At 58.6% G+C, this 13,840-nt stretch overlaps 2 protein-coding genes across 2 annotated transcripts in view; one reads left to right on the top strand and one right to left on the bottom strand.

The window, feature by feature from the left end:
* Nucleotides 1-3,320: 3,320 nt before the first annotated feature.
* TXNIP (thioredoxin interacting protein) lies at nt 3,321-8,650 on the top strand. Its single transcript, XM_062598163.1, has 8 exons — nt 3,321-3,804; nt 4,888-4,960; nt 5,072-5,219; nt 5,590-5,692; nt 5,877-6,133; nt 6,238-6,394; nt 6,572-6,720; nt 6,955-8,650. The coding sequence occupies exons 1-8, from the start codon at nt 3,555-3,557 to the stop codon at nt 6,988-6,990; spliced, it is 1,173 nt and encodes a 390-aa protein (XP_062454147.1). The 5' UTR covers nt 3,321-3,554; the 3' UTR covers nt 6,991-8,650.
* A 4,967-nt stretch (nt 8,651-13,617) lies between these two features.
* Nucleotides 13,618-13,840, bottom strand: part of POLR3GL (RNA polymerase III subunit GL) — a 3,050-nt gene continuing 2,827 nt past the window's right edge. The window contains exon 4 of the mRNA XM_062597617.1: nt 13,618-13,622. Coding sequence (XP_062453601.1) covers nt 13,618-13,622 — 5 coding nt within the window. The remainder of the gene's footprint in view (nt 13,623-13,840) is intronic.

The following is a 13,840-nucleotide window of genomic DNA, read 5'->3' as shown; positions in this document are numbered from 1 at the left end:
CTGGGTGGCCCTTTACGCTGCCGAAGTGACGCTGAAGTCAGCCACAGCCAAATCTGGGCAGCGTGAAGAAAAGCGTGGGAGAGCGGTGGCTTTCCAGGAGCCACAGGAGTCTCTTGGTCCCTTGTTTTCCAACTGCAGGGACACACATCCAGCACAGTCGGCGTGGGATTTTCAAGCGCCTCTCGCTCTATGTACATAGGCCAAGTACAGTCTCCATCTCAACCCTCAGTTAATCGCTTCCCACCCTTGCCAAAGGAAATGCCTTTTCCGCCCCAGCTCCCGCTCCCGTCCGTACGACAGGCACACTCTGTCCCCTTGCTCAGGCCATTGGGAATCCCTTCACGTTTCTCTCTTCCCCTCCCTGCCTCGAATTTGCTGGAAGTAACCATATATGGCGAAAAACGGAGAAAACAGCCCCAAGAAGCTCCGGGAGCTCTGCACAAGGCAGCAGCCTCTGAGCAGGCAGGCCACAAGCTCTCCCAGCACTTTTCAGGAGCCGGTTATCTGGGCTGAGACTGATAGACAGGGCAAAGGACGTCTGGCAACGAGAGGAGCATGATTTCTCCAGGCAACGGTGGGCTGTGACTCCCTGTAATGGAGACCAGGAAATAAAAGCTTTTATGAATGCTCTTGTGCATCAGGGTTGTGTTACAGGCAGGATTCAGCTCAATCATGGGCAGAAGGGCATTATCCATCAAAAACCCTACATTGCTGCTATGGAGTGTGGCACCAAAATGGAACGGGGTGAGCTAGAAGTTCGTGCTGCTCAGTTTCTGCCTCACCTAATCGCTTCCCCTTGACCCACTCAACAGCCCCTGCTGTCAGTGAGTCATTTCAGGGCATAGTTTCTAACACGGCCCATCCCTGCTCTTCGGGGTTGAGTTATCTCCGACACATCCAATTAGTCATGCAGCCAGGAGAAGGCTCTGGGCCGCTCTCCCCATCCGCCTGGATGGCAGTGGCCCCAGTGGTGACTTTTCTCCTTCCCTGTGTCCATCACCAAGCCTGGAGGGATCCTCCAAGCAGTATGTTGCCAGATGATAAGGAGCTGAGAGAGGGACCAAGGCCTTAAAAAATTGCTTAGTGGAAAGGAGGAAGCACCCAAGAGCTGGTCTCTACCCAAAAACATAACTGATTTCTCGTTGATATTTTTATTTTTAAAGAGGTGTGACATTTCAAAGCTTCTGTTTTACAAGCTACAATTCCTCAGTGTTTCCGAATCCCTTGCTTAACCCAAGATGATGCTTGCGTGGGAAACCTCGTGAACCAAGTCTCATCCTGAGGAAGTTGCAGCTGCTCCTCCTTCAGCGGAGGGAGCAGCGAGGCCTTTCCAGCTAGATGGAGGTCAGGGGAGCAAAGGGAAGAAGCTGATGGACAGATAAAAAGAAACTTGGAGGAGATCCAGGCTTTGAAACGTGCCTTGGACAATCTCTTTGGCAAACTGAGGACTTAAGCGTCCTTTGACATTGCTGGAACGTGTTTGATAGTTGGGGGGAGAAAGCCACCGTGGGTGAGAAGAGCCAGATTGGAAACCTCCTCCTTGGGAGACCAGCGCGGAGGGAAACCGGAGACGGGGAGCGCAAACACGAAGGAACGCGATGGCGCGAGCGGGCCCAGGACCAAACCGAGGTCTTGGGGATCGCGTATCCCGTAGCTGGCCGAGGCTGCAAAGAGAGCCTGCCTCGTTTCACCAAATTAGAGCAAATCCATAATTCTCGTTAAAAGGCCCGGGGACCTTTTTCCTAGCAATGGGGAGAGCTTGTCAGGACCAGAGGCAGCAGGAAAAGGCACAGTTCCTCCATTACGCACCGCGCGGCAAAATAATTCTCTCGCAGCGAGGAAATTTGTCCTGCAGCTTGGCAGGCGATCAGCTTATGCCCCGCGAGTTTATCTGACCAGTTTATCAGTTTATACTAACAGGTGTGAATTAACTTTGAAGGACGGAGAGGAGGGCGAAGAAATAAAAGCAGGGCGCGGGCCAGAAAGGCACGGACAAACAAGCACCATGCCGGGAGGGCGAAGGACAACCCAGACAACGGGGAACAAAAACAGAACAAAAACACGTCCCTTTCCTCGGGGTGTGGGGGGGGAAGGTCGGTCTGCGGAGCAACCCCACCACCACCTCCGCCCCGTTTCCATTCCTGCCTTTTTATCGCTCATTTAATGGCTCCAGAAATATTGCCCTCCCGTTTCCTCCACTCCCCATGCCTGTTTTCCTGAAATGCGAAAGCAATAACTGCTCTTAAAACGTATGACAAAAGAGCCGGGGGGGGGGGGGGAGGCACACAAGGGAAAATTCAAGGGTTTCTCCTGGTTAAAAGCCCCCCCGTGTGAGTCACCCGCTCCCCAAATTGGGAGTGCATGTTGGGGGGGGGGGGGGGCTGCTCTCGACACGGCTGGAAACATCCCGCCTCGGAGCGGGGCCGGTGGGGACGAAGGAGGGAGCGAGCTGTCCCCTTCCCGGCGGATGACGGGGACCACGAGTAATTCTGCGAAAAACGCGCGGCGGGGAGGGGGGACGCGGGGGCCCCTGGGTGGGGATGAAGGGGTGTCGCTGCGGGGGGGGGGGTGTCACCCTGCAGGGGGTGGAAACGGGTTGAAAAGTGCCCCCCTCTCAGGGGGAGGCTTTCTCCAGCCCAATTCCGCCCTTATTTGCCCCAAATCTTGAGGGAGGGGGAAGCAGGGCAGTGGAAACACCTCAGCTGCTTGACCGTGGTGGGGAGTGTGTGTGGAAATGCCCCCAAACAGAGCTGTTTGGGGGGGTACTGAGGGGCAAAATGCCCTCAGCGGGGTGAGGGGAGCACCGGAGCCCTGTGGGGGCTTCCCCAGTTCGACCAGTACCACAGGCACCGCCCCAGTACGGCCTGTACCGGGCGCTGCCCCTCGGCCCGCGCATCCTGAGGGGGGCTCAACCCCCTCCCTCCCCCACAGCCCCGTAAAGAACGTTACATCCTGTTCCCTGCTCACCATTGGCTCCCACCGCCCACCCCCCCGGCCGCGTCCTCGCCCGCCATTGGCCAGCCGCGCCGTCACTCCGTGACCCCCTCCCGCTCCCGCCCGCTCCCCGCTCTCCTCCGCTGCGCACACGCTCCCCTCTCCTTCACACGCTGTCCACGCTCCGCACCCGGCGCGCTGATTGGACGGCGGCGGTGTAAACAACGCGGCGGCGGCCAATGGAGGCGCTGATCACGCGAGCAGCACGCTTGGCCACGCGCCCTCGGCGTGGAGAGCTCGGCATCAACAAGTGCGGGGGGGGGGAGAGCGGGGAGGCGGAGGCTATAAAAGGCCGCGGCGCGGAGGGGCCGGGCTTAAACCGTGGAGAGCGGCGAGCGGAGCGGGGCCGGTTGCAGCAGCGTGAGGCACCGCATCCGTTCTGCTCCGCAGCTGCTAGGAAGGGAAAGGTTGACTTTCTGGCTTAAATTCTGACTAAAAATCAACCTTTCCGAGGTCTTTTTTTCCCCTCAATCGTTGCTGTTGAGGAGGAAAAAAAAAGCACGATAAGTGCCCAGCGCAGCTCCTTGTCTCAGGACCGTCTCCCAAGCCTCACCTCAACCATGGTGATGTTCAAGAAAGTGAAGACCTTTCTCGTGGCCTTAAGCGAGCCTGAGAAGGTCTACTGTAGTGGGGAGAAGGTGGCAGGGCGCGTGGTCGTGGAGGTGGCCGAGGTCACCCGCGTCAATGCTGTCAAGGTGCTGGCCTGTGGCGTGGCCAAAGTCAACTGGGCCAAAGGCCCCCAGCAGTGCAAGCAGGAGATGGAGTATCTGCGCTTCGAGGATGTCCTCATGCTGGAGGACCAGCCCACTGGTGAGGATCTGGGGCTGGGAAAAGGTTGGGAGGCGCTGGGGCAAAAGGTGGTGGCAAGCAGGCAGGAGAAAGCTTGGAAGTAGCCGCTGAAGAGCGGCTTTGCCTGCTGGTTGTTCCTCTTCAACAAAGGGCTGGGCTGAGTCTGCTGGTTGTGCCCGCCTGGGGTACGCATTGACAGGGCTAAAGCAGAAATGGCATTTGGAGGAGTTGTCGCATCTCGCTGGCGAGAGGAAAATGGAACTGAATGTTGGCTAAATGAACGGGCTGAAGCCTTGGAAAGGGATGAAGGGCAGAACAGGGCTCGGATAGGCTGTGGGTCAGAGTCGGAAAACTCAGGGCTGCTGTGCCCTAGCTGGAGCACGAAACAAAAGCGAGATGAGGCGCTTGCCGGAGCATACAAAAGACGTTAGGCGTTGATGTGGCTGGCTTGACTCGCTGAACAGGCAGCGATGCCATGTGCCTGCAGGGAACAAGTACCAAGGTTGACTTTGGCTGGGTGTCACCATGGCAGGAAGTGTCTCCAAGTTCAGTACAGTGGCTGGTACAGTGCGCTGGGCAGGTGGTCAGAGAGTGGCAGGTCCAGATCCTGGCTGAGCCAAAGAGCCTCAGTCTCTTCCCTGCCTTTGCCGCCCTTCCCTGTTTGGCTGGCTCTGGGGAAGACAGAGATAGGCACTTGGCAGACTGCCTTGGAAGATAAGCGGGGTGATGTGAAATCCTGGAAATAGATAGTTGGGGAAAGAAGTGGCTACTTTGAGAAAGTGGAAGTAGGGTGTGGTAAGCTGAGGTAGCAGAGTCTGAACAGAAGCTGATCAGGACTTGGTGTCCTGGTTTCAAATGAGGATGTTGAAAGAAGAAGTGAAAGCGTAGATTAGCAGTACTTCCCTGCCTTAAGAGGACACCAGGTTCTCAGACTGTTCTTAGGGAACAGGTGTGGGTGGCTCTTACCGAACAGCTAATAGAGCTCTTAATGCCTGCAGTGCTTAGACTTACCATAATCTGTGTAAGCAGAACAGTGGATAATGCTTAGAGAAGCACTACCAACTTCATCTAATATGACCCTTTCCTTTTCTTTTCTTTTCTCAGATGAGGATGGCTCTGTAATCTTGAGACCTGGAAACAAATATGAATACAAATTCGGATTCGAGCTTCCTCAAGGGTAGGTATTACGTCAACATTATCCTAAAAAAAAAAAAAAGCCTAACCTTGAATTCCTATGGAAAACTATCTTGCTATATCAATTTTGCCTAATGAGTGTTTCTCTTTATAGGCCTCTGGGTACCACCTTCAAGGGAAAGTATGGCTGTGTGGATTATTGGGTGAAGGCTTTCCTGGAGCGCCCATCCTTTCCCACTCAGGAGATAAAGCAACGCTTTGAAGTTATGGATCCCGTTGATGTGAACACTCCAGAATTACTGGTAAGTAAGTTTGTCTTGCCACCTCTGAAGTTTGGGTGTCAGTTAGCATTAAGGGGATACAAGGGCCCTTAGATAGGGTCAGTCTGACCTCTGTAATTAAGACTCCCCCTATAATAGGCTTTACTGCTTAGCACAGATTAAATAGTTATTAAGAACTCTCCAGAAGGCTACAGGGAGACAGGTAGAAGTGAGTCACTGATTCTGCATTCAGTTAACTGAAAGATCCTCAACCGTCATGAGCAATGGCGGTGTGAATTTGAGGAAGCTTGAATCACAAAACAGGAGCTGGCAGAGCTCAGAGCTGGGAAGGAGGATTGGGATGGGAACACTGGGCAGGTTTCATCTGAGTAACAATCTTATTTCTTTTCAGTCTCCAGTTGCTGCCAAGAAGGAGAAGAAGGTGTCCTGTATGTTCATTCCAGATGGCCATGTCTCAGTCAGTGCTCAAATCGACAGGAAGGGATTTTGTGAAGGTAAAAGCCTGTTTCCCTCCCTCTTAGAGAAGGGAAGGAGCGGGGCAAGGGGTGATGGGACAAGCAGTACCTGAGCAAAGGGACAGTGTCAGGGAGTATTCACCTAGAAGATGAGCCAAAACAAGAAGTTACTGCAAGGAAGAAGTTCTGACCTTTCTAACACGAAACATTATTCTCTCCTCAGGTGATGACATCTGCATCAATGCAGACTTTGAGAACACTTGCTCCCGGATTGTGGTGCCCAAAGCAGCCATCATTGCCAAGCACACCTACCTGGCCAACGGGCAGACGAAGGTGTTCACCCAGAAACTCTCCTGTGTCCGAGGCAACCACATCATCTCGGGCATGTCTGAGTCCTGGCGAGGCAAAACCATCCGTGTCAAGAAGCTCAAGCCGTCTATCTTAGGCTGCAACATCCTGCGTGTGGAGTATTTCCTGCAGGTAGGTGTCTTCGATTGTGGCCCTTCTTCCTCTTGCAGTTAGTGGGTGAGCTTTGTCTGCTGTTGGTCTCTGTCATGCTAACAGCACTCTTCTGTATCTTGTAGATCTATGTCAGTGTCCCTGGCTCCAAAAAGATCATCCTTGAGCTGCCCCTTGTCATCGGCAGCCGGTCAGGCATTGGTAGCCGCAGCTCCAGCATGGCCAGTCAGACCAGCTCTGAAATGAGCTGGGTGGACTTGAACCTCCCTGATGCTCCAGAAGGTGAGTGGAGCGTGGTGACTGCGAGCTGTTCGTCACAGACACTTCAGACCTGCCACAAACTTTGTGCTGGGTGTTAGATGGGTTACAGGCTGGATCAAAAGCCTGGTGGGGTGCTGTGGGTGGATGCAAGAAAGACCTGCGTTGACCCAGGAGAATAAAGTTGTCCTTTCCTTGTAGCACCCCCATGCTATTTGGACATTGTGCCCGAAGACCACCGCCTGGAGAGCCCCACCACTCCCCTCCTCGATGATCCCGACAGCTTTGACAGCCCCATCTTCATGTATGCTCCGGAGTTCAAGTTCATGCCGCCACCCACCTACACAGAGGTGAGAAGCGGCGTCACCCTGCTGACTGCGGGGAGGAAGCTGTGCTTCAGGGTGGCAGGGGACTTGGCTGGGCTGAGGGGTGCTGGTTCCCTTGAAGGGTTGGCTGGCTTGTGCCACCTGCGTGGGAATAAGGCAGAAGAGATTGCAGCAGCTCTGGCAGAATTGGTTTGATGGGTTTTAGCCTCAGGTATAATTCTCAAAGCATCTAAATGGTCTTTCTTCTTGCTTTCTCAGGTGGATCCCTGCACTGCTAACAACAACGTGCAGTGAGTGCCAAGTAAAAAGTTGCACTCACGCTTTTTCTGGACTCTTAAATCTGCGATGATTTATATCTAGCAGCAGCACAGACCAGGGTCTGTTTAAGAGCCCTGCTGCAGGAGGAAATGGCCGCACAGAGGGCACACATCCCTAGAGCTCCCAGGGAGGCTCAACTCAGCGAGTGTGGAAGAGGTGAAGTGTATGAGTCTTTGTATTCCCTGATGTGCTGACTGCCTTGACTTGTACCAAGAAATTCTCACGTAGCTCAGGGGTTGTTTAGGACCTTGCTTACAGCCAAAGTCTTCCAAAAAAAAAAAAAAAAAAACCCAAAACGCAAAGGTGCTTATGTGGAAACTGATGGAAGATTCTTGTGTGGAGCAGGGAAGGTGTAAATGCCTCAAACACCTCAGTTATGAGTCCTGAGGAGAGGCAGATTCCAGCCTAAAAAGACTTATTCAAAAGATGTTGGTATGGCAGAAATTACCATCGCGATGCCTTTAATCTGATACTGTCCTCAAAAATGGACGAATCTGTTCGTACATGTTCGTTTCACGTCTGAGAAGGCACCCAAGTGTGCAAAGATTTTAACTAACCTTGTTCCTCCGATAAGGGGGTTGTTGCTCCTCTTTAAGCTAATGCCTTTAATCTCAAAGCTTCCGAGCGTGGACGACAACATGTCCTGCCGTGAAGCTGCTGGTCGGAGCGCTCGCGCTCTGCCCTTTTCCAAGACGGTTACCTTGGGGTAGAAAACAAGGCACATCCAACAACTCAAGAAAGCAACAACCCTGTTACGGGAAGCTCCTTATAGTCTAATAAGTGCTACCTTGTAGTCTAATGCTACTTCACATGGTAATCTGGTCTCATTTGCTTGTTCAGAATTTCAATTTGTAAGCTCAGCTCTGCAACTGAGCCGGTTTGTGTCATGTGATTATTTTCATAGTATTATCTTGAGTTACACTTTTCTGAACCTACTAAACCCATGTAAGCTAACACTCCCAGTGTGACGGGAAGAATCACTATCCTGTCCTGTTTGTTGTCCTCGATTTACTACTATTTGCAGGTAACCAATGCACCAGCCTCCCAGGACTGCTGAGGCTTTACTGATGGTATCCCTGTGGGACAAGTGAGCTGAAGGCTCCTTGTATCCAAGGTGAACTTCCTCATGCATTCCCCTTCCTGGCTGTCCAAACAAAAGTCTCCCAACAGTACTGACCAAAGCTTCATCTCGTGGTGCAAATTGTCCTGTCTTGTGTGATGTCTAGATGCCAGGAGCAGGGGCTCGTGTGCACACCCCTGACCTGAGCAGAATCACTGAAACCAAATCCGTGACTGGGGGATGGCTCTTGTGAGGGGGGGGGTGAGGGCTTCACCCCCTCGCCCCGGGTGCATTGTGTTTGCCTGCTGCAGACACAGGAGAAAAGCACTTTTCTGTGACCGTGGGAACCCAGCGCTGCGTGTCCAAAGCCTCAGTGTAGATGGCTCTGGCAGGGCTGAGCTCTTAAAAATCACAACAGCTGCCTCTGACTGTCAAGACACGAATCTGATATTAATTTTTTCTACTGTTATTTTGTATTTGTTTTGGGGGGGGAGGGGAAAAATCTATATTTTGTACTGCTGAAATTCTATAAACCCCTATAGGGTCATGTTTTTAATAAAGATTTCTAAAACTGAAGCGGTTGCGAGAGCCTTTTTGACTCGGGGGTTGAGAAGGCGGCCGATGACCCAAGCGAGCCCCCAGTTGCTGAACTGGGGAGCTGCTGTGCAGTTCCAGAGCACGAGGGGCGCCAGGCTGGAGAGGGCGGCTGGCGGAGGGGAGGCGCTGAGCTGCGCAGGGGGCCGAAGCGTTTTGCCTTAGCAAGGAGCCTCCCGGCCTGGTTTGCGACCTGTTTCCACGGCAAACGTAAGGTCACCTTGGGGGTGGCACGAGCCTTGCGCCGTGCTGGGGCAGCGGGTGTGCGGGGAGGTGACGCCTGGACCCGGGGAGCAGGGCGAGGGATGCGCCGCTGCCTGGGGCTCGCTCTGCTCCCTCTCGCTCCCATTAGCCGGGAATGCGATTTGAGGAATGCTAATTGGGATCTGAGGAATGCTGACTGCCTGGGTGCCGGGAGAGGAGCAGGGCCTTCCTCAGCCACCCGTGCCCCGATACCCGGCCGTGCGGCCCCCAGCCGAGGTATTTTGCCACCATTCATAGAGGTTTTTTTACCCTCTTTTTCGGCGCAACAGGCGAAGTGTCTGGCCAGGCACCCGCAGCCCAGAGCAAGCAGGAGCGCGGCGTCAGCGCCTTTCCGCAGCCGCTGCAGCAGGAATTTCCTCGCTGACCACGGATTCCCCGCGACCCACCAAGGTCCGGGGACCGAAGCGGCCGCGGGCCGAGAAAGGAGCCAGCGCCGGGCGCGCAGCCCCCCGCGAGGGGGACCGCGCGGGACTCGCTGGTGCGGCTGCGAGCAGGAGCCGGCGGCACGCGGCTCTCGCCGCTGCCGAAACACGTGCGGCTCAGCAAGGCACCGCTCCGGGCGGCAACCGCCCTCGTCCAGCGGGAGCGTGAAATTCGGAGGAAGAAAACCACCCGCGGGGAGCACGCTAGGGTAAATACGTGTCGCACCGGCGATTACGGGCCGCTCAGAGGCCGCTGCCGACGCTCGCTACGTGCCGAGGCAAAGGGAACCGGAGGCGCCCCGGGGCGCAGCCCAAGCCGGGGCCCAGCCCCAGCGGGATGGGACGGGATGCTCGCCGGAGGAGGTCGGCTCTCCGTAGGAAAAGCGGGCTGCTGGGCACCAGGCTGGGAAATTCCTGCCCACGGCCAAGCCACGTGCATGGAATAAGCCGGCTTCCTCGCGCCGGGCGGCCTCAGGCGCTGTTGTCTGCGGGCGCCCGGACCCCACCCGGCTCCTCCGGCCTTTTTGGGGATGTGGGTGAAAGTTAATGGAAAGTTGACAGCAAGTTGACGCTACCTGCTGCCACCGGATTTATCTAGGAACCAGATGCCTAGAGAGGAAAACAGCCCGGCGCTGCTGCGCTGACCTTGGCAAGGGCTCCGTCCCCTGCTTGGCAGCCGCCCCGCGCACAAACCCGCCGTGCCTCAGTTTCCCCTCCCGCCTGGCCGCTGCCGGCCTCCTCCTCCGCCCGGCGCAGCAAGCCGGGTCATTAGCTCCGGCAAACGAGAGCCGCCGCGGCGAGGGGTTTGTCGTCGGCCCTGTGGCTAGCTGCTGTGCCTGGAACTGTGCCGTGGAAATGGACTTTCTCCCCAGTAAAAAGCCATTTTCCACTTCTTTGAAACAGAGTTTTTTTTTTTCCCCCCCCAAGATCGAGACAAGCACAACACAATCCTCTTCCCCCGCCCGCCGCCAGGGAAAAGGGAGCTCCGAGTTCTCATTTCAAAGGCAGAACCGACCCTTTCCTCCGTGGTTTCCTTCAAAAAGAGGCATTTTATCATCCCAGCAGGCGGCAAGGGCAAGGGTTCCCGCGCTGCGCCCCGGCTCCGGGCGGCCCCCGGCGCTGCTGCTCCGTGTTTATCCCCCTCTCTAATCCGTTGACGCAAGGACCGGCGGCTTTTCCCCCCCATCCCGCTCTCAGCCCGGCAGGAGCGGCTCACGCGGCAGCTGCGACGCGGGTCCCGGCGGCGCTGACGTCCCGCCGCGGGCGTCACGGCTCGCTCCCGTGATCGCCGCTGCCTGTCCTCGGCGCGGGGTGCCGGGCTCGCCCGCGGCAGGGCAGCCGGATGCGTCCCGCTCGGGTTTCTCCGGAGAAACGGCCCGGCTGCTCCCGCCAGGCTCAGCGGCGACTCGTGCAGCTGTGCCCGAACCCTGCAAGCGAGGATTTTCCCCAAATCCCACCTCGGTCCAGCGCTCCCCTTGCAAACACCAGCCTGCCTCAGTTTCCCTTCCCGGGCGAGGGTGCACCGGGAAGGGAGGTGCACTGAGAAGGGGGTGCACCGGGAAGCGCATGCACCAGGAAAGGGGTGCAGCAGGAAGGGGGTGCATGAGGAAAAGGGGGGTGCACGAGGAAAGGGGTGCACTGGGAAGTGGGGTGCACCAGGAAGTGGGTGCACCAGGGAAGGGGGTGCACAAGGAAAGGGGGGGGTGCTCCAGGAATGGGGTGCACTGGGAAGTGGGTGCACCAGGAAAGGGGTGCACTGGGAAGCAGGTGCACCGGGAAGGGGGGTGCACTGGGAATGGCCGTGCCCGGGAACACGGGGCACGACCGGCCGAGCTGAGCCCCCCCCCCCCCCCGGCCCCCCCCCGCCAAGCAAGCGAAGGGCGAGCCCTGCTCCTGGCCAAGTATGGGCAGGAAGGGCCCAGGCGTCCGGGTTTGGGGGGGGGGGGGGATTTGCCGTCCTTGTGGGCCAAGCGAGCCAAACACTGCCAGCAGGTTCCCCAACCCTCCAGCCAGGTTGGGGGGGGGGGAAACCACCCCCCCCCAGCCTCCCGTCACCCCGGTTTTGCAGCTGGGACCCCCAGCCCGGGAGGCTCTGCCCGAGCCTGTTTACTCGTCCCTCGCTGCCGGGCCGCGGCCGAGCCTTATAGAGGAAGGGGGGGAGGGTTCCCCCCCCCCCAAAAAAAAAAGCCTTATAGAGGAAGGAGGGAGGGTGCCCCCCCCCCCCCCACAAGGCCAGGCCCCCTGCAAGGAGACACCGCTGCAGCCCCGCTCCTAAATCGGGGCCTGGAGCAGCACCAAAAATCAGCTCGACCCCCCCCCCCCCCAAAAAAAAAAACCCCGCTCCCGGCTGCTCCTGGCCTTCGCTCTCCATCTGCCTGGCAGCAGCCAATTTGGGGGGGGGGGGTCGCCCCAACCCCCGGGGGCTGGGAGCGCTGCAGGAAACGCCGTGGGATTTGGGGAAGGAGCTTGGCCGGGGGGGGGGGGGGCGAGCGGGGCCGGGGGGCGAGCGGGGGCCGGCCGCGCTCCGCGGAGCTTCCCGCCGGCTCCCAGCTCCGGGCTGCTCCTCGCCGCCGGACCGGGAGCTGCTTTTTTTTTTTTTTTTTTTTTCCTTTTTTTTTTTTATTTATTCCCACGAAACGTGAGTCACCGCAGCCAGTTTCCAGGGTCACTTGTTTGCAGCAGGGTGGGGACCTGCCTGCTACCGGCTTTTTCTTTTTTCTTTTCCTCCCCCCCCTCCCAACTTTTCCTAATCCTCCGTCCGCGCGCGTGGAAATCGGTTTTGCTCCGGCAGCGGGGACGGCTCGGCGAGCCGGGAGGCGCGCGGGGCCCCAGCGCCGCTCGCCGCCACCTCGGTCCCACGGGCTATTTTGGTCCCGTGCCGTCACCCGCCGTCCCCTCGCTGCAGCCAAGTGTGGCAAAGGCCGGGCCGCAGGGAGGCTGCGCGAGCCGCGATTTGCACGGGGAGAAAGGAAAAAAAAAAAAAGGAAAAAAAAAAAAAAAAACCTCTTTTTTTCCTCCTTCCCCTTTGCATCTGGCTCCGAGCTCCGACGGAAAAGCAGTCTCGGCGGCAAGGGTTAATCGGGTCCCGATCCCGCGGGATTCGGCCGTGGAGCAGCTCCAGGGGATTCGAGGAGCCCGCGGCGGGAGCGGAGCGGAGCGCGGCAGCGAGGAGCCGGCCGCGGTTATTCCCAGCTCCAAATTCCCCCTTCCTCGATTCATCCCATTACTCATCCCCCATATTTTTAGCGCCTGTTTCTGTTCTCCGGGTGGATCAGGTTCCGTCGCCACCCCGGGGGCCCCCCGCGCCGCTGCCTCCTGGCCGTGCCTCAGTTTCCCTGTGGCCGGCACGGCGGGAGGCGGTGGGGGGGGGGAACGAGGGGGCGAAAGCAGGAAGTTTTGCAATTTCCCCCCCTTCCAGCTGCCTCGGCGCCGGCCGCCTCTGCAGAGCTGCCGCTTTCGGTTTATCACCCGGCGATTGCAAAGCCGAGCCCAAAACAGGAACCGGGGGGGCGAGGGGGGGGGTCTGGGGGGGGCTCCGGGTCACGCGCCCTTCGTGTGAGCAGCCCCAGGGCCTCGGCACTGGAGGAAAAGCTCCCGCTTCGCCTCCCCCACCGCCCCGCGGCGGGAAACAGCGCCTGCGCCGAGCTCGATGCACCCACCCTGCACCCACCGCCCCGCACCCCCTGCGACCCCCTCCTTCACCCCACCTCACTCCCCCCAAGCGGGCAGGAGCCCTGCACCGGGGCCCACGCCAGGGAGAGGGGGGTGCTCCCTTCCCGCCCCGCTCCCCCGGGGGCCTTCGTTAGCAGCCCCTCGTTTGCACCCCCCAAAACCGCGGGCAGCCCCAGCGCCACCCGGACGCCTGGGCCCCGCGGCCGCGCCGGAGCCCCGTGCCGGGCCGGCACGTGGCAGCGTGCGAGCGAGGTTGCCGCAGCGGGGCGGAAAGCCGTCGGCCGCGGGGCACCCAGCCCCGGGGGGACCCCGCTCCGCCGCCGGATTGGGGTGTGTGTCGGGGGCGGGGGGGGGGGGGAGTGACGCAGGCATCCCCGCGCCCCGGACGGGTCCCAACAGCTCCCGGCGGCGCCGGCGTGCGTAAGCGCAGGGGAGGCCCCCGGCTCCGGGAACAGGGCGTGCGGCACCCCGGGCCCCCCCGGGGGGGGGGGGGGGGGGGTCGGGACACGACCTTCTCCTCCAGGGTCCGGCTGCTCCGTGCGGACGAGGGGGAGCGGCGCCAGGGCCCCCCCCCCCACCCACCCCCTTCCACTACCCTTCGAGGCCACAGCAACCACCCGGCTCAAAAGAGAGAAAAACGACTTTAATCAACCGAGCCGATTAAGAAAAAAGACCCAAAAACGTTAAAAAGCCGCGGAAGGCGCCGCTTTCCAGGAAGGGGCTTTCGGCAGCGGGGCCGGGGGAGCCCGCGCGCGGAGCGGGGGCCGCGACGAGCCCGCTGGCGGCTCCCCCCGCTCCCGAGCTAAAAAACACT

Source organism: Rhea pennata, chromosome 31, assembly GCF_028389875.1.
Source record: "Rhea pennata isolate bPtePen1 chromosome 31, bPtePen1.pri, whole genome shotgun sequence".
NCBI lineage: Eukaryota > Metazoa > Chordata > Aves > Rheiformes > Rheidae > Rhea > Rhea pennata.
This window is presented reverse-complemented; position numbering and strand designations above follow the sequence as displayed.